Source organism: Mytilus californianus, unplaced genomic scaffold, assembly GCF_021869535.1.
Source record: "Mytilus californianus isolate M0D057914Y unplaced genomic scaffold, xbMytCali1.0.p SCAF_6, whole genome shotgun sequence".
In the NCBI taxonomy this organism is placed as follows: domain Eukaryota; kingdom Metazoa; phylum Mollusca; class Bivalvia; order Mytilida; family Mytilidae; genus Mytilus; species Mytilus californianus.
The window spans coordinates 86497981-86521355 of record NW_026262712.1 but is presented as its reverse complement, the minus strand read 5'-3'; the positions used below and the strand labels follow the sequence as shown (position 1 = coordinate 86521355).

The following is a 23375-nucleotide window of genomic DNA, read 5'->3' as shown; positions in this document are numbered from 1 at the left end:
TTAATTTTAACAAGACACAAGGCTTCATCAGGCACAACATCTTCAAATTTTGGGGTTACTCAATATGCAACTTGGGCAGGCAACATAACGTTACATATTTCGTTTTGGGCTATGATATTTTATTTTGGCCAAATATAATATCGTTCCCCAAAAATTTTCTGAGTAGTTAGGGTGCCTACGTACCTTAATCAGGAATAGTCTCATCTTGATTGCTCAACAGCTCTATTTCACGTCGGTCTATGCCAACAAAGATTTACTCTTATGCGGTACCACGTGGAAAATCTAGTAAGGCTATACCGCTCGGGAACGGCTTGCTTAAGTACTCTGAGACAAGTAGACTGGTAGTCGTACACACACGTGTATGCAAATACCCCTATGGTGATGCATTTCTGTCAAAGATATGTGACTAGCTCAGGCACAGTTTTTTTAGCGGCAAATTATCCTTAATTATCTGAGAACACACTATCATTTTATGTACATACTGTGTGTTTTGTGTCAACTGCAGGTAGCATGTAATTTGTTTTGTTCTTGATTTACAATATGACAGAACTGAGTGAATTACATGATACTAGAGAAAAAATATCCTTAAGCATTCACACAGTGTGTCGCGCACACTGCTCGGATAGTTAAGTATAATGTTGGCGTCAGTTAGTTTACATTCATCGCTTTTTATTCAATGACGCCAAGGAAGTTTTCTGTAACATAACGTGTTGCCCAAATATTTGTATAATAAAAATAATTATTTTATCATGTTTTATATTTCTTCAGTACTTCAACAATATCAGATCAGACTGGGTATCTTGAAATACTTCCTGCTGGACTTTTACAGGCTTTATATCAACAATAACTACTTTTGTAATTATGGTATAGTGTCTGTGATCGTTCTTATAAGAGTGGTCGTTAATAGCTATCAATTATCTGCGGTCAAGGTTTATTTATATTGAGCTATATATCTCTAATCATTGTTCACGCCAGTAATTCTCTTATCAATTGGTCTATTAAGGTCAACGCATTGAGGTTTTATTAGTTAATTGGCTTTGGTCTGCTGTGTCGGTATTTACTTTAGATCATACGCTTGATGTGTATTTTATTATGTTTGAAACATGTTATATAAATGGCTATTCTAAGTAATCACTTCTCTTTGACGTTTCATCCTCACCGGAAAATACTTGACAATGTTTCAGGTTCTGTGAATGATACAGGGTTAAAACGTAATATCTGCCTGCAAATTTTACTCTTTTGTTTGCTGTAGGAAAATTTATATCAGGTAATTATGGTATCCACGAAAATAAATGTATCCACTTTAAGCTGTCATTTATTTCTTAATTCTTCGAAATATATTGGACAATGTGTGAAAAGGTAAATTTCACAAATTCATCTGTTAGTTGCGTTTTTGTATAAATATATATACACACATGTACATGTATGTTTAAATCGTTCTTTCAGTATCCACAACGATATGTATAGTAAACAAAAAAACTATGATAGTTGGCTCATTGGCAATTATACCACAGCTTCTGACTTTTATATGTAATGCTACTACGTATGCTATAAAATTACCTCTTGGGTTGTAGACATTCTTATCAGATGGTGGATCGTGCTAGTCCAAAATCTGCAACTTTGGCGATTTTACATTTTCCAATCAGCACGTTCCTAGCTGCTAAATCCCTGTGTATAATTTTTTTGCTCTTTAAGAAAGCCATTCCATTTGCTATTTGCGGATAAATATATGCTTGTTTAATGATTAATGAATAACAGCCGGCACGATTTGAAATAGTTAAACTTATATTACATAAATTACACAAACGTATTTTGATGTAGCAAACAAAAAAAAAAAAAAAAAAAAAAAAAAAAAAAAAAAAAAAACAACCAAACCCAACCCAACCCAACCCGCTTGAATTTCGAAGAAGTCAGAGATGTATATGGAACGGGGACCCAGTTATTTGCCCCATTGAAACGCATTGACAATCATAGTAATTAAAGGGCTGCTGTTCAATAAATAATTTTGATAGCCACTTTGGGATCTCTGTTTCATGTTAGGCATTGGTTTCGAAGTTTCTAAGTACAATCTCAGTGCCTCATGACCGGCATTCTGTTGCAAAATTTTGTTTTGATTGACAACAGGGTCAGTCAGTCTACTTCCGGGGAAGAATAAAGGCTAGAATTTAGGCAATTTACTTTATGCACTGACGCCAGATTACATTTAAATCAATCAAAATTTTTACAGAAATTCAAATTCAAACTAGAAAGCCTACCCTTTCAAATAAATCAACATCCAGTTACAGAACTTGTGTAATAATAACACTACACCATTTTAAATAAAAGTTATAATTTTTTTAAGAACTACATTCGTGGGTACCAGACTGGTTGCCGTAACTTGGATCCTATTCCTGTCAGACTTTAATTTTTGTTCCAGACTTAAAACTGCACTTTATAAAAAAAGATATACATCTCAGTAGTTATTGTGCAAAGTTTCAATAAATTTGATCCAACAGTTACAGAGTTATTGATCCTTATCTATAACATCTCAAATACCAGAAAATTGGTCGGATAAAATCATAAATTCATGAAGTAAATATGCTTAAAATCAGCAAAACTTTTTTATTTCAAAAGATATTTACATTCTGTAAATTGCATATGGTAGATAAATTCATTCTTTGTATGGAAATCTAGTTAAAACAAATTTCTGCTGAAAAAAAATTAATTATTATTTTTTTAATTAAATTTAAATCTTTCGTTTTTTTTAAAAGAATTACATATGCTAAGAAGCATACCCGATAACAAGGGTATAAAATATGATACATAGTCTTCAAACAGTCAGCTAAGTTCATTTAAAATACAATGGAAAAGGCTAGATGCAGAAAAGTTTTCACTTGTAGCTAAAACCCGTCAAGACGGTACCTCCTATAGTTTAACAGATGTCGACATGGTCGAGGGCAATCCTGGATCTGCCTGAATGATTAATGCTACTGTGCGTTGTTATACTTGTGACTGCTCTAAATGTCCCACTAGTTCATACATGTGTGGTGGTGGACACTCAAACTGTTGGTGGCTGAGATCCATGTACTTGGGTGCGAACAAGTTAACCAACCTGAATATGGATAACAATGACAAGTTAATAATGCAGGAACTTTTAAAAATGAAACTTAGCGAGGAAGCATTAATGAAAATGAAATTTAATTTCAACACTCAAAAATGTGAAGCTGTTAACAGAGCACTAAGTGTTTACTTACCAAAGAATGTGAACTTTTGTAGAAATTTTGAAGGGAGGGCATGTGCAATAATTCACACTTTGAATAATGGTATAGCTAATTCCTGGAGACAAACAGCAGAATGTATTGGTTTTAAAATATCACCAGGTTCATTAAAACACTTGGACCAGATGCAAAGGGAGTGTGAACGGAACAAAGTATACCAAAATACTCCAGAAAGGAAAAAGAAAAATTAACAAGAAACCGGACAGAAAATTAAGGATTATTCGGAAGAAAGTAAATGTACAGACAGATATCAAAAGGGACAACTTGATCCAAAACTTGATGCTTCATTTGTTAAAAGCATAAAGGACGATCATTCATATGGTAGAGTAATACCAGCAAAGAAGAATATACCTACCAGAAGCTGTACTTCAAAAGTTCCAAAGTCAAAGAAGATGTAGCTGCATTCATCTACTGCTGAAAAAGATAAAGACAAAATTAACTAACGGTCCTTTTAAGGACCACTAAATCTTTAAAAAAGAGTCTAAAATTGTTGTACATTCAGTCAAAATTCTCTATATAAGCTATGCCCTACCCTTAAATATCTTCCAAAAATAAATCCAGTCGGCAATCTGGAAAATTTGCATGCCCCTGGCAAGAGTTTTGGTGTTTACAATAAATTCTGTTGTTGTTTATGTGATGCGGCTCTAAAGTAATGTGAGCCGCATTCACACACAAACTATTGTGACACAAGTGGCTGGCGTCAAATGTTTCATTTAATATCCAATAATTATCAAAAACCATAAAACTGAATCTATGGGCTTTTATCTATTTCCAGGTGCCAGAAATAGGATCCCAGAAAGAAATAAGCCCATATTTTCCATCTTTTGTTGTCCCCTGATCCCATATTAGACATTTGTTATTTCTTGCCAGGTGGCTCTTTTCTAGTATTTTTTGCTGATATTTTTTGAAAAATCCCTCCATTTTAACTTACAAGTGTATGATTACATATTACCAACAAAATGACCTTACTGTGACCCCTTTGCAAACTTTAAATTGAAAATTTCTTTTTTTAAATTTCATAAATTTAAATTTCATTTTAATTTAAAAAGTTTAATTCAAATTTGAAAAATAATTATACCATTGTTTTCCTTATTGAATTTGAAGTCTCTAGCAAAATTTCATCCATGTAAATTCAAAAATAAGCTTACAGAAGCAGATTGAAGTGTTCAATATATGCCCTCTGACAGGAACGGGGACCCAGTTATTTGCCCCATTGAAACGCATTGAAAATCATAGTAAATAAATGGGCTGCTGTTCAATAAATAATTTTGATAGCCACTTTGGGATCGCTGTTTCATGTTAGGAATTGGTTTCGAAGTTTCTAAGTACAATCTCAGTGCCTCATGACCGGCATTCTGTTGCAAAATTTTGTTTTGATTGACAACAGGGTCAGTCAGTCTACTTCCGGGGAAGAATAAAGGCTAGAATTTAGGCAATTTACTCTATGCACTGACGCCAGATTACATTTAAATCAATCAAAATTGTTACAGAAATTCAAATTCAAACTAGAAAGCCTACCCTTTCAAATAAATCAACATCCAGTTACAGAACTTGTGTAATAATAACACTACACCATTTTAAATAAAAGTTATAATTTTTTTAAGAACTACATTCGTGGGTACCAGACTGGTTGCCGTAACTTGGATCCTATTCCTGTCAGACTTTATTTTTTGTTCCAGACTTAAAACTGCACTTTATAAAAAAAGATATACATCTCAGTAGTTATTGTGCAAAGTTTCAATAAATTTGATCCAACAGTTACAGAGTTATTGATCCTTATCTATAACATCTCAAATACCAGAAAATTGGTCGGATAAAATCATAAATTCATGAAGTAAATATGCTTAAAATCAGCAAAACTTTTTTTATTTCAAAAGATATTTACATTCTGTAAATTGCATATGGTAGATAAATTCATTCTTTGTATGGAAATCTAGTTAAAACAAATTTCTGCTGAAAACAAATTAATTATTATTTTTTTAATTAAATTTAAATCTTTCGTTTTTTTTAAAAGAATTACATATGCTAAGAAGCATACCCGATAACAAGGGTATAAAATATGATACATAGTCTTCAAACAGTCAGCTAAGTTCATTTAAAATACAATGGAAAAGGCTAGATGCAGAAAAGTTTTCACTTGTAGCTAAAACCCGTCAAGACGGTACCTCCTATAGTTTAACAGATGTCGACATGGTCGAGGGCAATCCTGGATCTGCCTGAATGATTAATGCTACTGTGCGTTGTTATACTTGTGACTGCTCTAAATGTCCCACTAGTTCATACATGTGTGGTGGTGGACACTCAAACTGTTGGTGGCTGAGATCCATGTACTTGGGTGCGAACAAGTTAACCAACCTGAATATGGATAACAATGACAAGTTAATAATGCAGGAACTTTTAAAAATGAAACTTAGCGAGGAAGCATTAATGAAAATGAAATTTAATTTCAACACTCAAAAATGTGAAGCTGTTAACAGAGCACTAAGTGTTTACTTACCAAAGAATGTGAACTTTTGTAGAAATTTTGAAGGGAGGGTATGTGCAATAATTCACACTTTGAATAATGGTATAGCTAATTCCTGGAGACAAACAGCAGAATGTATTGGTTTTAAAATATCACCAGGTTCATTAAAACACTTGGACCAGATGCAAAGGGAGTGTGAACGGAACAAAGTATACCAAAATACTCCAGAAAGGAAAAAGAAAAATTAACAAGAAACCGGACAGAAAATTAAGGATCATTCGGAAGAAAGTAAATGTACAGACAGATATCAAAAGGGACAACTTGATCCAAAACTTGATGCTTCATTTGTTAAAAGCATAAAGGACGATCATTCATATGGTAGAGTAATACCAGCAAAGAAGAATATACCTACCAGAAGCTGTACTTCAAAAGTTCCAAAGTCAAAGAAGATGTAGCTGCATTCATCTACTGCTGAAAAAGATAAAGACAAAATTAACTAACGGTCCTTTTAAGGACCACTAAATCTTTAAAAAAGAGTCTAAAATTGTTGTACATTCAGTCAAAATTCTCTATATAAGCTATGCCCTACCCTTAAATATCTTCCAAAAATAAATCCAGTCGGCAATCTGGAAAATTTGCATGCCCCTGGCAAGAGTTTTGGTGTTTACAATAAATTCTGTTGTTGTTTATGTGATGCGGCTCTAAAGTAATGTGAGCCGCATTCACACACAAACTATTGTGACACAAGTGGCTGGCGTCAAATGTTTCATTTAATATCCAATAATTATCAAAAACCATAAAACTGAATCTATGGGCTTTTATCTATTTCCAGGTGCCAGAAATAGGATCCCAGAAAGAAATAAGCCCATATTTTCCATCTTTTGTTGTCCCCTGATCCCATATTAGACATTTGTTTTTTCTTGCCAGGTGGCTCTTTTCTAGTATTTTTTGCTGATATTTTTTGAAAAATCCCTCCATTTTAACTTACAAGTGTATGAATACATATTACCAACAAAATGACCTTACTGTGACCCCTTTGCAAACTTTAAATTGAAAATTTCTTTTTTTAAATTTCATAAATTTAAATTTCATTTTAATTTAAAAAGTTTAATTCAAATTTGAAAAATAATTATACCATTGTTTTCCTTATTGAATTTGAAGTCTCTAGCAAAATTTCATCCATGTAAATTCAAAAATAAGCTTACAGAAGCAGATTGAAGTGTTCAATATATGCCCTCTGACAGGAACGGGGACCCAGTTATTTGCCCCATTGAAACGCATTGAAAATCATAGTAAATAAATGGGCTGCTGTTCAATAAATAATTTTGATAGCCACCTTGGGATCTCTTTTTCATGTTAGGCATAGGTTTCGATGTTTCTTAGTACAATCTCAGTGCCTCATGATCGACATTCCGTTGCAAAATTTCGTTTTGATTGACAACAGGGTCAGTCAGTCTACTTCCGGGGAAGAATAAAGGCTAGAATTTAGGCAATTTACTCTAGGCACTGACGCCAGATGACATTTAAATCAATCAAAATTTTACAGAAATTCAAACTAGAAAGCCTACCCTTTCAAATAAATCAACATTCAGTTACAGAACTTGTGTAATAATAACACTACACCCATTTAAATGAAAGTTATAATTTTTTAAGAACTACATTCGCGGGTACCGGACTGGTTGCCGTAACTGGGATCCTATTCCATATTGCTTTGCTAATATCAATAATGGTGACCTTGAAATATCAGTTAGGCGTTTGAGTGATATCTAATCAAATACCGGAAGCATACCCACCAGTGCAAAATTCAATCTACCAGCTACGTGTTACGTAGATAATATAAGATTAAATTCACCGAAAAAAAAAGAGAGTTCAATAGTTGCAATAGTTGCAAATAATATAGCTAACAGTAGAAATGTAAACTTTGACAATCATGCACAACCATTTTATATAATTTCTATTTGTTTTTATATGCATATTTACTGTTCGGAGCTAATTTCAGAGGAACGATTGCAAATTTATTATAGCTTCATAAAATGTGACATAAACAACGGTGCAATGCTACTTGACATCTGTTGTGCTAGAAAGTTCAACTTCCATTTACCTTACCATATTTAATTTTTTTTAATATTCTATGACAAAGAAATAAACGCTAAGACGGATTGGTCATATTCAGTTAGAATTTGAATAATAGCAACAACTAAAAATATATTACCTTTACAAACAAATACTAGATACATAACTTTGCATTTTGACTTGTTGGTACTTTCACGAATTCATTGCTTATTGAATTTATTTCAACGAATAAGCTTCCCTCTTCTCATTTTATACACGACCTTGCAATACAATGCTAGTAAGGACAATATAACATAAAGACTTTTAGATATACTTTGTTTTAAAAACCATATTCAGTGCTATAAAAATGAAAGTGCATATTGACTGCCTTAATATGCATATGGGTACCGTTGATTGCTTACAAGGAAGCTATTGAACCGAGGGTGCCTATTGGTAAAGTTGAAGTAATCGCATTAAAAGTTACCATCTTGATTTTTTGTACCGTTATGGAGTATCTTTGTCACAAAAATATTATAATTGTCGTAGCCACAAATCCATCATCTTTTCCTTGATTATGGCATCACCGAATGCGACTTATCCTTGATTTTCAACCTGCTTTGGGTGACACGATGGATGCAACTAGTATTTACCACTCCGGTGCACATGGGATCACTCCCAGTTTTTGGTGAGTTCGTGTTGCTTAGTCTTAAGATTTCTGTATAGGGTTTTTTTTACCGACTGTTGTTTGTGTTAACGTCTTTTTTGTGTTGATACAGGATAGTTTGTTTCTCATCGACTTATATGATTTTTTTTATTGTACCTTGCTATCTCCTACCTATTTTTGCGGTTTTTCTCACATAAAAACTAACATATTACAAATGTATATATAACGATTACCCAAAATAGAAACAAAATAAGTACATATCGCGTATAAATTGTATGTTGAAATACGATGATCAGCCAGAATGCCTCAAGTTCTAACGAAGCATGAACATGTCATACCTGTGCAGCTATTCGTATCGTGGCATCTAGTTGTCAGGTTTTTCCTTCTTTGGTTTTCATATAATCGAGTAAACTTCCATTTAACATGAATTCAGTAATAATGAAAATCTGTTTTTGATCTGTACAGATACCCAGTAATTCAACTAAATTTTCATGTTGACACTTTTTCATGATTTCAGCTTCTGCTGAGTACTCCTTAGTTGACATTTTGCCACCTTGTGAGATTTTAATAGCAATGACCTTTCCATTCATTTTACTTTTAAAAATATTTAAAATATTGTATCCTACAGAAAATAAATGAGAGTGTAAATCATAATTTCGAATCACACAAACAGAAGAGCGCGGCGCATATGTTTTGTTTTTTTTTCATAATGATTATGATTGAGTATAAATTGAAAGTTCCCCACGACTTATCTTATTTAACACAGTTGCGAGGGGGTGGAAAGGGGGTACCTTTCTCCTTTCTCCCGCCCCTCGTCTCCTTTCTCCCGCCCCCTCTCTCCTTTCTCCCGCCCCTCTGCTTCCATCTCCCACCTTAACAGCCGTCTTTTTTCAGATCAATCGATTTTAATACAAATTTGAATTAATATATGACCATATATAGGTGGCATAGGTCTTTATTAATGCATATACTGATTTTACGAACAAGGCCTGCCTCCTATTCGTACGAAAATTAATACACAATGTTGGAATGTTGTCAATGGTGCATTGTGCATGCCCCAATGTCAAGAAACTCATTTTTGATATGTAAGGTCATGTATGAAGATCATGAAATTAGACATAGTTTTTATTGTGTCATCTGGAAAACGCGTTAAGTACATGTAATATTGTTTAGAGGAGGGAGTGTATCTCTCTGACATTGTCAGCATCCCTTCTTTTTAAATTTGTAGAAGATCGCCAAATACTTAGAAGAAACAGATACCCACATGTGAAGGCATAAGACAAGAAAACTAATGAACCTGTGTAAATATATCTGGCCTTAAATATTTGTCTAAGTGTTGCTATGAAATATAATATAATATGTACAGAATTAATAGAAATCCATCGACTGTCTTGGTTTTTTAACAGTTCTCCCACGTCTCGTCCTTTCACAGCTCAGTACAGTCAGTACAATTTCCTCTTCCTCAAACGTCTCGCTAACTTTTTCATTGATCGTCATTGTATCAGTCTGAAGAGAGCTGGTCAGCCTATTGTAAATTTCTTCATCTAATGTATATACAACCTGACCAGGTAACAAAGGGGGTATTACACGTTCTAATATATAATTAAGTGGTATATCTCTTTGCATGTCTTTATGAAATTCAAGGCCATCATTCTCTTTATACAGAATCGCTTTGCACACTTTGTCAGTTTCAAAAACACGTTCAGTGAGACTTCCGAGAGAAAACTGGTCATCCAACATGACCGCCACCAAATGATGGCAAATCATTTTCATCATAAATAGAGTCTAACACTGGTCCGGCGGGTTCATTTGAACTTTCCAATTGATCAATTATGCGTGGTTCTGTAAGTGACGGATCTTCAGCTGTTTCGTTGATTCTAATGTCGGTAACAGACAGATCTATCGATGCATATTTAGGTGGGATATTGTTTTGGTACATGTTGAGAGGCAGCGTACCTGCATTAAACTTCGTTGTATCGTTTCTTACGCTTCGCTGTCGTACTCCTTTTCCATATCTCTCCCTAAATTCAAACAATAGTTTCACGTCTTCTTTAGAGACACAGGACGGCTTGTCACGTTGGACTTTGGAAACTGTTCAAGGAATAGATACTGTTTTGGACTCTCATACCCTGACGTTTTCTTTGATGTGAAATAATGATATCCACAAAGCGATACTTTCTTAACACACTCAACGACACCTCTGAGAAAATCCCTTGCACAGTCAAAAACTGATGGTGTTTCTGTTTTTAACCGCAACATACTGTGCAATTGTTCATTAACTAACGTAAGAGCTGAATTAATATCAACTTTCTCCAAGTATTTTGATTCTATACCAGTAATTTGCTCGGAAAGAGACTCCAACATTGTTCGAAGCATATGAACTGACTGTATTGTTTTAGAGGCTGGTACGCCATGAGGTCCTTGCAAGCAGTTAATTTTCAAATGTAAAAGTGTCTTGGCTTCAGATGTGCAGTTTTCAAAGAAACTTTCAACGTCTTTCAACTTAGAAATTGACATCCTGATATCATCGCTATGACCACTTCCCAATATTTCGGTATGCACAGAAAATGACTTGTAAATATCACGGAGTACAGACAGATATTTGTGCACTGGTGACAAAGACGTTATAAGTCTGATATTTTTCGATCCAGAGTCTATAACAAACAGAGTGTTGCCTTCAGTACATATTCCTGATGGTTGCGAAAATTTGCAATCTTTACCAAGACCATCCTCATTTCCTTCCTCTCCTTTCCCAGCGAACAAAACAACATCAGGTAGGTAAAGTGATACATTTTCAATGTCTTTGATCTTGTATAATGCTCTATACAACGTCAGAGTATATTAATTCAGTTCCAACTATGGCAATTCCATGTGGTTGGTTGCAGATTTCGGTACCAGTTTTCAGAATCACAGAGACTGTGTTTGAATCCAATTCTAGGCGCAGAATACCAGCTGTATGATCGGTTAAGTACAGATAGTTTGAACAGTAGGCTAATCCGAAACATCCACTCATATCTGGTACACTAATCGAGTATAAACTTGTTCCAAAAAGGTCATAGCCATAGGCAACAACTTTTCGTTTCACAGAAACCTGCAAGATTGACTTTGTTTTCTGATCTGCTACAAAGAACAAACCTTTGACAACTTTAACTAGTTTAGTAGGTACAACAGCGTCAATACCAATGTCAAGAACCCTGACTGTGTCTTTTGTGCCTCTTGGAAGACCTGCCACCTCTATTCTCCTGTTGATAATTTGTCTGAGGGTTTTCAGATTACTTTTTTCGGGTTCTGTTATCTCCAAAAACGTGGCATATTCACACAGATTTCTTTTGGTTGATTTAGATATGTCTAATTTCAGAGTATCTTTATGGTCTATGTAGACTATTTTGTTTTTGCCACTTTCACACACGAACAGGATCCCATCTAAATTCATAATCGAACTGGGTGTGCTCAGACCTTTTGCCAACTGTTTGACCTCTGCTGGATAGTGAAGTCTAACTGAATATATAACTCCTACCCGATCAGCAACGTACCATTCGGACGGATCATCCGAAAGACATATGTCTACTGGTTCCTTTAAAATGCTTGGATGATTGTCATCGCATTTTCTGTACTTTTCCGGAACGACAGTCCATACGACCACGTCATTATCTGAATTTTGTAGACAGTCAAGGAATTTTTCTGAACTTATTTCGGCAACTGCAGCAGTTGCCTGTCGATCCTTCCGTTTCACAGAATCCAACGAAATGTTTTCTCTCAACACATTACCCATTATTGTCTGTGTTTGTCTTAACATTCGAAGAATGATCAAATTTATTCGGTAATTGTCAACTAAGAGCCACCAATTTGACAAACTACCTGCTAGACATTTTCCAATATGGACCGCATCCGGACCTACACCAGTTAGACTTAATTCTGGAATTTGTCGACCCTCAATTTTGTCATCAATTATTTTTTCCATTGCGGATTGTTTTTCTGTTCACAATCGTGAATAACAACCATCACGGCCATTCTATTACACTTTATATTGTTCTCGATACATCTCTCACATGCTCGTAATTGTGGTAGTATAGAAATCTGGCCATTTATTTCACACTGATTACAGACCTGTCCCAGTTTACTGCATGCTTCACAACTTCGATTACAACAAATACTGACATATTCAACAACTTTTCCTTTTTCTTTTTTCAGTTCGAGACACCCTGAACGTATTTGTGCTTCTTGTACCCACTTTTCTACCAGATTTTTAGCATAGTCACTACTCTGTATATGTGGTGAATAGTCAAGTCCGACTGGAAGACTTACTGAATTTGTCAAGTCAGTTAAAACCAGAGTGTCAGCATCTTTAATCATAGAATCTTTTAATGTTTTTATACCTGCTACATCTGGATGAGGATTGTTCTTGACATAATTAGCATCTATATCAAATTTTGCACCCACAAGAACTTTCCTAATTGGACCAAAGCTTAGTTCTGGTTTTAAACCTATGCCATCTCTACCCATAGACATACCAAAAATTGAACATCTTTCATTTCCAACCAATGGACTTACTGACATATTTGTAAGAAGGTGAATGATGCAAAGCAGGAGTTCAATAACAATGCCAGGTCGTGTTGTGAATGCAGGGGAATGATGTCTGCATGTTCTTTCATCCGGTAGTGGCAGATTGAATCTTTCCAGATCGAAAGGAGATTGCCTTCCCCATTTAAAGTTTCCTGGCCCACGCAGGAAATTGTATGTTTTATTACCACCAAGGTATAATAAACTGTTGCACCAATTAACAACGATAGTATCCCATATAAACTTTATGCCATCATTTTATGAATGTTACCGTGATGAACGTATTTTGTAATGTTATCAATTATTTTGTAGAAAATATGATCATCTGGAACTTCTCCTTTAGATATTAACAAATCTAATCTTTCTGCAACTCTATCAGCAAAAATAAGTCTTTCACCCCCAGCATCAAAGCAAGGATTACTCATGTGCAGTGGTAATACAGATTGTATATTTTCGTACAAGTTTTCATCATGGAATTCTGATTCAAAATCACTACAAGAATCATAAGCATCCAAAGCTGATATACTATTTAATTGGTCATCAGAAATGCTGATATACTCTTGTGATTCGTGGCATTCAGCAAGTTTTGGTGAACGAGGGAATTCAGTATTAATAGAGTCTGAGATACTCATGCCAAAGTCATCTTTACTGTATGTTTCATTTAAATCTGTAGTATTGTCTGGCAATTCTGAATTGTATGTTTCATCTGGCATAGTTGTCATATTAATGTCAGTTGGTAGTTCACATGTTTGGAAATTGGACAGTTCACAAGACAAGGAAGATAACTGATCAGGTAGGTCAAAAGATGTGTGTGTTATGACAGGCTGTAAAGGTGTGTGAAGCCTGAAAATAAAAGACAACCAAACTTTAAAAAAGGGTTGTTTTTATTTTAAAACAGAAACTAAACTAAAAAAAACATAAAAATAAATGTACAGATCTTATAAAAAAACTAAACAATAAAATACATCATCACATGTCGGACTAGAAAATCTATAAGATACGAGTATTTTTTTACCTGATGATTATGCAATCATTTCCCTGAAAAAAGTATATTGACCACATTAAATCACTTTCAACATCAATTTCATATCCTGTTGCATATTTGGGCAAAATAAAGGACTACAAAAGATCAAAACTGTTTAGTGGCTTCAGAGGAGAAGATTTTTTAAAATTATCAATGACAGACAACTGAAGCCATATGATGGCAATAGCTCAAATTGAAAACCTGTTAACACAGAGATGTTTCTCGCCTGTTGCAAATGGTTCAAGTTTCTAAGTGAATTCAAACATTTAATAGAATTTAAAATTTTTTACTTTAGCTAATCAAAAACTTTAACATTTAATATACTTTGAAAATGTCAAAGTAAATGGACTGTGAGTGCAGGGCCATATATATGACATGGTTATGGAGCTGAGATGTACTGATGGTAATGCTACTGCGTACCCATTATCAGTTACCTAGTGGTTCATGTAAACTTGAGCATATCACAAACTTGAACATTGAATTGCATTAAAAATGTTTAAGTCAATTGACCATGACTGCAAGGATAGAGACGTAAAAAAAGAAATGGGCAGACATTTACTGATGTTTATGCAACTGCATACAAAATATTATTGTTTACCTTATCATAAATTGAACAATTATGTACACCAGAAAATAAGTCTTGTTGTCGCAGACAAGACAAAAACTGTAAGTATTACATGTTACAAAATGTGCCACACAAAGAAGTTCAATTACATTTCCTCTCCACTTTCAAGGATTTCAGATGCATCAGATTCTTGTTTTTCTTCTTCTCTATTAGTATCGTTAGTATCACTGTCAGAACCTCCTTGGATTTCTTGTACATCACTGTCATTATTATTTCCATCTGAAAAATTAATAGCCCAATTATGGCAAACATACACATTAACTGTAATAAATTTGGTTCCTTTTATTATATTTTCTTTGAATTTTTCTTTTTATTTGGACAAATGTTATATAACATATTTCTCTTACTTAAATTTTTTGAGACTTTTGAAAAAACTAAGGCTCCTAATCAATGTTTAATGTGGTAACTGGTAGGTTACATTCTAGATTCCATGTCTTAATGCTTGATTCTTATGTGTTAGGCTTTGTTTGTGTGTTTGGTAATTTGTTATAATCCTTATTCATTGTAGTTAAGTTATTTCTTAAAGACAATGCTATCTATAAGATACATGAATACTAGAATTACTGTGAGCGAAGCTCACTATGATGATACCCATGAACCCCAAAGTTCAAGTCCTCGGCAAACAGGAAGTAGTTGTTTGATTGGCGTGAAAATTGTTGTGTTATTTTATTTCAATCAGTCAAGGCAAACTTTGAATTATGGTACTACAATGAAAATGGTGATGGACATACAGACTGATTACTATAGGTCGTCCAGCACCAAATGTCGGGGCCCTAATAACACAAGAAAAACGACCTGTCTTAAATCTGTCAGCCTATCTCCACAAGTCCATAACTTGGACACAAAAAAATTAAAAACACTTTAATATCAAAAGGTAGTTTTTCTCTAAAGATGCTTAATGTTGTGTATACATTGTATTTCCTTTGGTCAAAGCAAACTTGAGTTATCCTTTGACAAAGAAAAGTGTGACGGACAGACAGAGTATAAACTAAAGGGTGTCCAAACCGAAGTGTCGCCGCTCTGATAAAATCACAATTTTCAAAACAATCAGCATTATTTTTAATATGAAAATTGGTTCCAAGGCTGATGAAACATCTTACAAATTCATAAGCTTCTTACATTGTAAATAAAAAATACTGTACACAGTTTTGTTTAAGCCTAATACTTTATTTTTTCTATCAACTCACTCTTTATAAAATAGGCACGTGCTCTCACTTTGTTCATCATAACTGTTTTGCCACATAACCCACAGTTTACATCTATTTCATTTACTGCGACAGATGATGCCAAGGCTGCAATATCTGAAAAAGATAAGTTGGTAATCTTTTGACTTGCTTTTGTTCAAAAAATAAAAGAAGAATGTGCCTGAAGGACACAGATGCCTCCACTTGCAACTTGCATTGATTATCATCATTCAATATCAGGAAGACTCAGGCATAACTCAGGAACGGTAAAAGTTACGCCACCCAAAATTGCTCGAGATCTGTATTTCATGGTAATAAGCATTGTGTATAAGTTTCAAAACATTGGTTGAGGCAAACTAAAGTTATAGAGCGGAAACCAAAATTTTGTTACGTACAGACGTACGTACGTACAAACGAGGGTAAAACTTAATGCCCCCGTCGCCGTACGGCGGGGGCATAAAAATACAACTAGAAAATGTGTCTGTGAGACCACAGATTTTTCTTACTAAGATGACACATCTAGCCCAAGAATTGAACCAGAATCAATGAAGAATAAAATGTAGGTCAAAGTGACATGAGAGTTTCTGGTCCATGGAAGTTGCACTACCAAAGACACTTCCACAGGTAAAGTACCATTGCTATACCATGTCTACTCTCGGGATACGCACCTAAAGCAAAAACTAGAGTCAACGAAGCATGAAAAGTAGGTCAAAGTGACTTAAGGATGGACAAGGGTAACTATATCTGTCACTTCCACATTTTTAGTTGGGACATAATAGACCATAATAAATAAGATAGGGAATGTACAACACAGGCTATGTTTTGTACATGTTGTTGGGACTAAAACACGGAAAAAGGGCTTAACCGTTGGTGAAAGTTATGACAACTTAGAAATTGCAACATATGACAGATCATCTCTCTTTACTTAAACATGTCAAGATGTTTGTTAATATTTTCAACGCTGCAGTAGTTTTTTCAAAGGCCTCACCAATCACAGCCTTCTGAACATGTATTAATATACTGCAACATACTTGCTTTTAGTGCATGTGAATGACCAGAGTACTGTCTCTTTGGCATATTCCACATTTCATTATGTTATTCTTCATACAAATGTATCACAAATGGATATATATTTATTGAGGCAAATATGTATTTGCTTAATACATGGACATACCTTTTTTGAATTCCTGAAACAACTTTTGCTCAGTGTCATTCCTGACTATATCTATCCCCATCTTCTGTGCATCTTTTATTCTGTGCCATAACGAGATTTTAGCCTTTGTTTCATCGGAATGATTTGCATGATGGCTACAAAACAAATGAGAGTAGATTGTAATTATTACCACATATAATCATCTAGGCAAAGAAATGTTCTAATAAATATTTATAAAAATTAACTATTTTATCACAGATATTTAACAAATTCTGAATTTTGTCAAAAACTTTTGAAATCTGAGCGAATATAATTTCAAACTAGAATTACTTTAATGATACCCCCTGCTCCCCATAGTTCAAGTCCTCGGCAAACAGGAAGTAGCTGTTGGATTAGTGCTAAAACCCATCCCACAATACATCACACCTATATAAAGCTGCATGCAAAATTTTAGAAACCTGTAATCTCAGATTCCTAAGAAATTTGTGACTAAAACTTGTGTATAGGATAACTATATTTGGAAGAAAAAAAAAAAGTCCTCAGCAGACAGGAAGTAGTTGTTGGATTGGCGAGAAAACACACCCCACAATAATTTAAACCTTTAAGAAGCTGTATGCCAAATTTCAGAACCCTCTGATCTCAGAGTCATAAGAAATTTGTGACAAAAATTATGGCAGGACAGACAGACACACAGACATGAGGATCACTATATACAGACTGCTTTTTAATCGGGGGTATAAAAACAAATAATTAGGTATTACAAAGTCAACATTGAAGATTTATCTTTCATTTCCTTAAGTTTCATCGGAAAAATAATGGAAACTGGAAATTATATGTGGCATATGTCCTTGGAAACTTGAAATATCTTTTTTTACAGCAATACCCTTAGACCATTTGGACTTTTGACATACAAAATCTATTGGAAACAACAATTACCTTTTGATCTTTTTTGTTGCTGGTTCTACACTTTCAGAGTCTTTTGTTCTAATATCTTGTGTACCTGAATTCCCAACTTCAAAAAAATTGCAGGAGCTCACACGTTTCACATCGAATATTTTCACTGCAAAAAGAGTATGTTACATGTTAATAAATTGATAATATTTACATGTATGTCATTGGTTGGACATTCAAATGCTAAACGTTTCAATGACAAAATGGTGGATTGTAAATGTCCATGTTTAAAAGCTTTGGAACAACTTTGTTGGAAATGTAACAATTCAGACAGTTTGTAGAATACATATTTTCATTACACATAGTGTCACTGACCTAATATGGAATATAAACAGTCGCCAGCCGCCAAATTGTTTAATATCAACCTGTATTTGTATATACTGTTATATATATATATACTATTCAAGTATGTATTCGTTGTCCTTTTCTTGTAAATTTGGTAATGTGTACATGTGTCTTTTTCAAAGAATCAGTTTTTTATCATAATTTTACTACAGATAAAAATATTTATTTTGAAGGAGTTGAAGTAGACAAAACCTGTTTTGATTAGTGTCAGTTTACTTTTGAAGACGCCACAAATTGGGTCCAAAATAACTACCGGGGTAATTCTGACATTTAATCAGAAACTGATGAAAGATAAAACTAACCAGTTATATGAAGTATCATCCAGTTTGGTTGTCATTTACTAGCATGCATATAGCATGGACATTTAATGAACTATTTTAAAGGGACTGACCATTTAACTTGAAGGGTTGGGACTTGCTTTTTTTCTCTTGACATATATTTGTTTTGTTTCTTTATGGGACACAGAAATTTTGTTTCAAATTCATCATTACGTTTTTACATATTTATATTACACATGTGTATGCAAGTAGAAATGCTGCATCAATTTATTTTTTCTGCTCCCATTTTAGTCAAAGAACAAATTGGGCCTAATTGTGTTTTACGAAATGTAGCAACAATTTTTTTTCTTTAAGTAAAAAAGCAAGCACCCCTTTTCTTCAGGTTGAATGGTCTTAACTGGGCCTGTAAACATGGTAAAAGTGTACATGGGACCTATAGTGTGGTGTAACTTTTATTAACCTGGTAATCAGTGGAAATATTTTTGATAAACCTCAAATATAACCCTAGGTCATCTCTGGCAACTTCAAAATTCTCATTGGACATTAGCGGCTGCCATTTTATATAAAATTGGCATTTATATCGCTAAAGTTCCTGCTGTTCAGATCATGTCTGACACTGCGCCCTCATGTTTTTCAGATTAAATCAACATCACAGTATGGTTCACAAAAAATAATGTAACATTTTCGTACATACGAACACAATTATCGATACTGCCAGCAACGTTGCAACACTGTGATGCCTGTGATAATTGCCCAGATTGGTCAGATTGCTGGTGACCTGAGTATATATTTGAGAAGTTTCGAAAAAGACCCCTTGAGGTATTTAACAGGAACCCAGATTATAGTGCACTGCTTTGGTTTGTTTTAAAAATGTATTTGACATTATCATGCTTATTTTCCATGTAGTTCTGCTTCATCCCGCAGTAACAGCTTCAAGGCATGTTTCCACGAGGTGTTGTTATTCACAACGACCAACTTTCTGTCCTTTTTCTCTAGAATTGTCAACTCGGTGTCAAAATGTAATATCCCAAGCTTTGCACATCGTTCATGGAAACCATTATCGAGTTTCAACTCTTTTAGAAATGTGGTAAAGTCTTTGTCAGAATCAAGTTCTAAGTATATAAAATGATTATCAACGGCTTTTGTTTAGTTTTTCCCAAATATATGAACACCTGCGCTTATTGTTTCAATATTCTTTCGCTTCTGATTGCCATCCAATTTTTTTCATTCTCAACTCAAACAAACCGGAAATGATGGGGCATTTTAAAAAGGATAACGTAACGGAGAGATAATTCCGTTTTGAAAGGATGATTTCTAGAAATGATCGGAAATGGCAAAAATGGTTTGGAAAATATAAATGTTGCCTTTTTTCAAAGATTTGTCCATTTATTAGAACATTTAGTATCCAGTTTTTTCGTTTTTTTACCTCTTTATTTTTTTTTTCAACATTAAAGACCGTCTCCCTTTGATAGTTCTCCCTCCTTTTTCCCGCCCCTCTCTCCTTTCTCCCGCCCCTTTCTCCCTGTCTCCCAATACCCTTTCCACCTACTCAGTTGCCAAGTTAACAATTAAATTACACATTCCATGATGTCTATCATTTTTTTTAATTTTGAGTTTTAAAATCCAGAATGAAATCCTGTAATTGTATGCAATAAATTGCTTTGAATAGGACAACAATACAACTATATTTACATTTACATGTTATTCCATCACATCACATCACTGTAAATGTTTCATTGTAATATTGCATTTGGTATAATTATATGTATATAATTTCTCAAAAAAACAAAACTGATTTGGCGTGATCAAATATTACACATTGGCGGTTTGGTTAATAAAAGTGTAAAGAAATGGGTGTTTTCAAATTGACCCTGTTATTTGTCCTCGGTCAGTAATAATGTCATCGGAGGCTGTTATGTCCCTCTCCATTACATGCATCCTCGACCATTATAACAGACCTTAGAAATATAACAGGGCCATTATCAAAATACCCATTAATTCATACTTAAATGATAAATAATTATAAATGCTAACATTTTGAATTTTTAAATCAACATAACTTTGTATGCAAAGTGGTATTATTTAAATGGAAAGAACAATCACATAATTATAATCGAACTGTTTTGATTCAAATATGTTAAGGGACATGTTTAAATCATGTTGGATATAGAATACACTTCTAAATTACACTAAAACAAATTATTTGTTAAATCTATTATTTGCATGTTGTTTCTAAGGTACACAAAAATATGGGGAATGGGAATACACATTTTGCACTTCCATAGTATATTTAGGCAACAGAATAGTTTACCGATGTTCAAATTTCTTGGACTGATTAAGAGAATAGAAATCAAGGCAACATACAAAAGCTGAGAGATTCGCATAATATCCGAAAGGAGTGCGCCGACAGGGTAAACGTCTCGTGCTTTACATCAACCACCTACCATGCGAATATTATGAAGAAAAAAAAAAGGAAAATTCGTCAACAAGATAACATTCGAACAACTCTAAAAAAAGCAAACTACATCTTAACGTCAACAAACAAAACTGCAAAATACATTTTAATGTCAACAAAAGATATTCAACAAGAGAAATGTGTCTATACCATTATTTTTCTAGCTCACAATCGCCCGACTGTAGACAACTTGTGAATAAATTTAACAACGAATTCTAAAAGTCTACCACCAAACCCATAATCTAAGAGACAGAAGACATGAAATTGTGTATCTTAAGGTAGCTGGGTGTCTTCCTTCATCTTGGATTTTGAAATAGCAGAAAACAATCAGTCTATATCTTCAATGAAATGTGCAAATTTCGAGAGTAGTATGTAATTCATGTGTAAGACTTTTCGTCCAACTATAGAAAATTATGTGTTTTATCATATTTACGGCTGTATTTTACAAAAAAACTGAATATTTTTGTTTGATTCATATTTTTCCAACTTTGCCACATAAGCATGATAAGGGGAGATAACTCAGATAGATGGGAGATAACTCAGATAAAGTAACTTTTATAATTGAATGTGTTGTGAAATTACCTATTTTATTATTTAGCAAGAAAACGAGTCCGGTGACCCCATTTTTTTGTCTTTTTCTTATCTGAAAGCATATTATAAGAGCTATCTTCTCATATTTAATCTTACAATTCTATGGTGTAGTTTTCTTTTTATCACACAAAATTGTGTTTTCCATTGCATAATCTATATAAAATCTGACAATATTGCACAACCTGTAGCGTGAAAAAAATCCCGGTGACCCATACTTTTTATCATATTTTTGAAAAAAGCATGATATAAACTACATTTTGGCAAAATATTAAAAAATTCTATGGATACTAATGAAGACCCCCTATCCACCTTAAGAGAGCTCCAGATTAGGAACAGGCTTATCAATATGTGGTGTGGTTTTTAAGTACTTTACCACCATCCTATTGGTTTTAATATGGATCAGTAGTAGAATAACATACTAGAAAAACGCAGAATCAATAATTCCCACAAAAAATATTAACTCTAAACTACCAGTATTACCGAGGGAAAAAAATAGAAATTTTAATAGAAATCAGGCCGTTGGTTTTCATATGTGAATTATTTTGCATTTTTGTCTGTCGGGCCTTTTATGGCTTGCTATGCGGTATGGGATTTGCTCATAGTTGAAGGTTGTACAGTGACCTATATTTGCTAACATCTACGTCATTTAAATTTGGTCTCTGATGGATCGTTGTCTCATTGCAAATGATACCACATCTCCTTATTTTATAAAGATATTTTCGAAAACTTTGAAAAATACCACATCCATTTTAAAAATCTGTCTGACATTTTAGTTGAAATAAACTCAGCATATATACCAGGGTTTTAAATGATACGCTCATACATTTGAAGTTCAATTCTCATATACAAAGATACCATTTTCACGTTGAACTATTAGGTTGTGGCTGCAGATTTTAAATGACATTGCTATTCTCGAATGTTCAAGTTTTGTGGTCTTGCATATATTTGTCTAATACAAGATACCTAATTGGGTTTATAAAAATAACAAACGAATTACCTTTGTAAACTTCTCCAAAATTCCCTTCCCCTAATTCGTCGTCCATCAAAAATTCTTCTCTTGGTATGTCCCATTTATGTTCTCTTTTTATTTATGACGACAAAAAGAACAAGTATGTGAATTACATAGGTATTATAGATAGCAGTGTCATTTTTGGTATGCACAATTATTGATTGCCTTTGTCTTATCTGTAGCAGATATTATTAAATTTTGAATATATGTATGTACATTAAATACGTCGTCTGTGTTTGTTCGACCTCCGAATCTACAGTCAAGCATAAATTTTAAATATTCTGGGTATTTTTTTGGCATTTAATTCTTTAAGGTCGATTCGAAAATTTGAAACATTATCATTTATTTGAAAAAAATAACTGAATCGTCATTTATAAATATGATGCAGCAAATAACCATGTAAGTAATAATCTAGTTGTATACATAATCAATGTATGCAATGTATGCAATGTATGCATAGATGGATATCGTTATCTATGGACAGAGCAAATTTTTTTTCGTGTGAAGTTTGCTTTTGTAATAACGATTTTACAATATATTAGAAAACATGCGCTATCAGAACTGTGTGGCAACATATATGTGAACCGTCTATCAGCATGGCAATTACACGAAAGAGTAAAGTGTTTTTTCTGTGTTCAGGAAAATTTTATAATTGTATAGATCGAGTAAAAGAATTCCCAAGTATATATGACATATGTTTTGTATTTATATACTAAACTAAATTTCGTAATTATTCAATCAACATTACTGTAATAACACAAGA

At 33.7% G+C, this 23375-nt stretch overlaps 1 protein-coding gene across 1 annotated transcript; it reads right to left on the bottom strand.

The window, feature by feature from the left end:
• Nucleotides 1–1583: 1583 nt before the first annotated feature.
• Nucleotides 1584–22678, bottom strand: LOC127706651 (tyrosine protein-kinase src-1-like). Its single transcript, XM_052211305.1, has 3 exons — nucleotides 22601–22678; nucleotides 8810–9032; nucleotides 1584–1782 (listed from the first exon to the last, which is right to left on the bottom strand). Exons 1-3 carry the CDS (start codon nucleotides 22644–22646, stop codon nucleotides 1584–1586), a joined length of 468 nt encoding a protein of 155 aa, XP_052067265.1. The 5' UTR covers nucleotides 22647–22678.
• Nucleotides 22679–23375: the final 697 nt, after the last annotated feature.

Bases quoted from the DNA above. Each gene is read 5' to 3' on its own strand.
- LOC127706651 (XM_052211305.1), bottom strand. From the start codon at position 22,646: ATGGACGACGAATTAGGGGAAGGGAATTTTGGAGAAGTTTACAAAG. The intron at 9,033-22,600 runs GTAATTCGTTTG...ATATTTTTAAAA, and splicing joins TTTTGGAGAAGTTTACAAAG to GTAAAATGAATGGAAAGGTC. The intron at 1,783-8,809 runs ACAACTAGATGC...ATGTAATATAAG, and splicing joins ACCAAAGAAGGAAAAACCTG to TTTAACTATTTCAAATCGTG.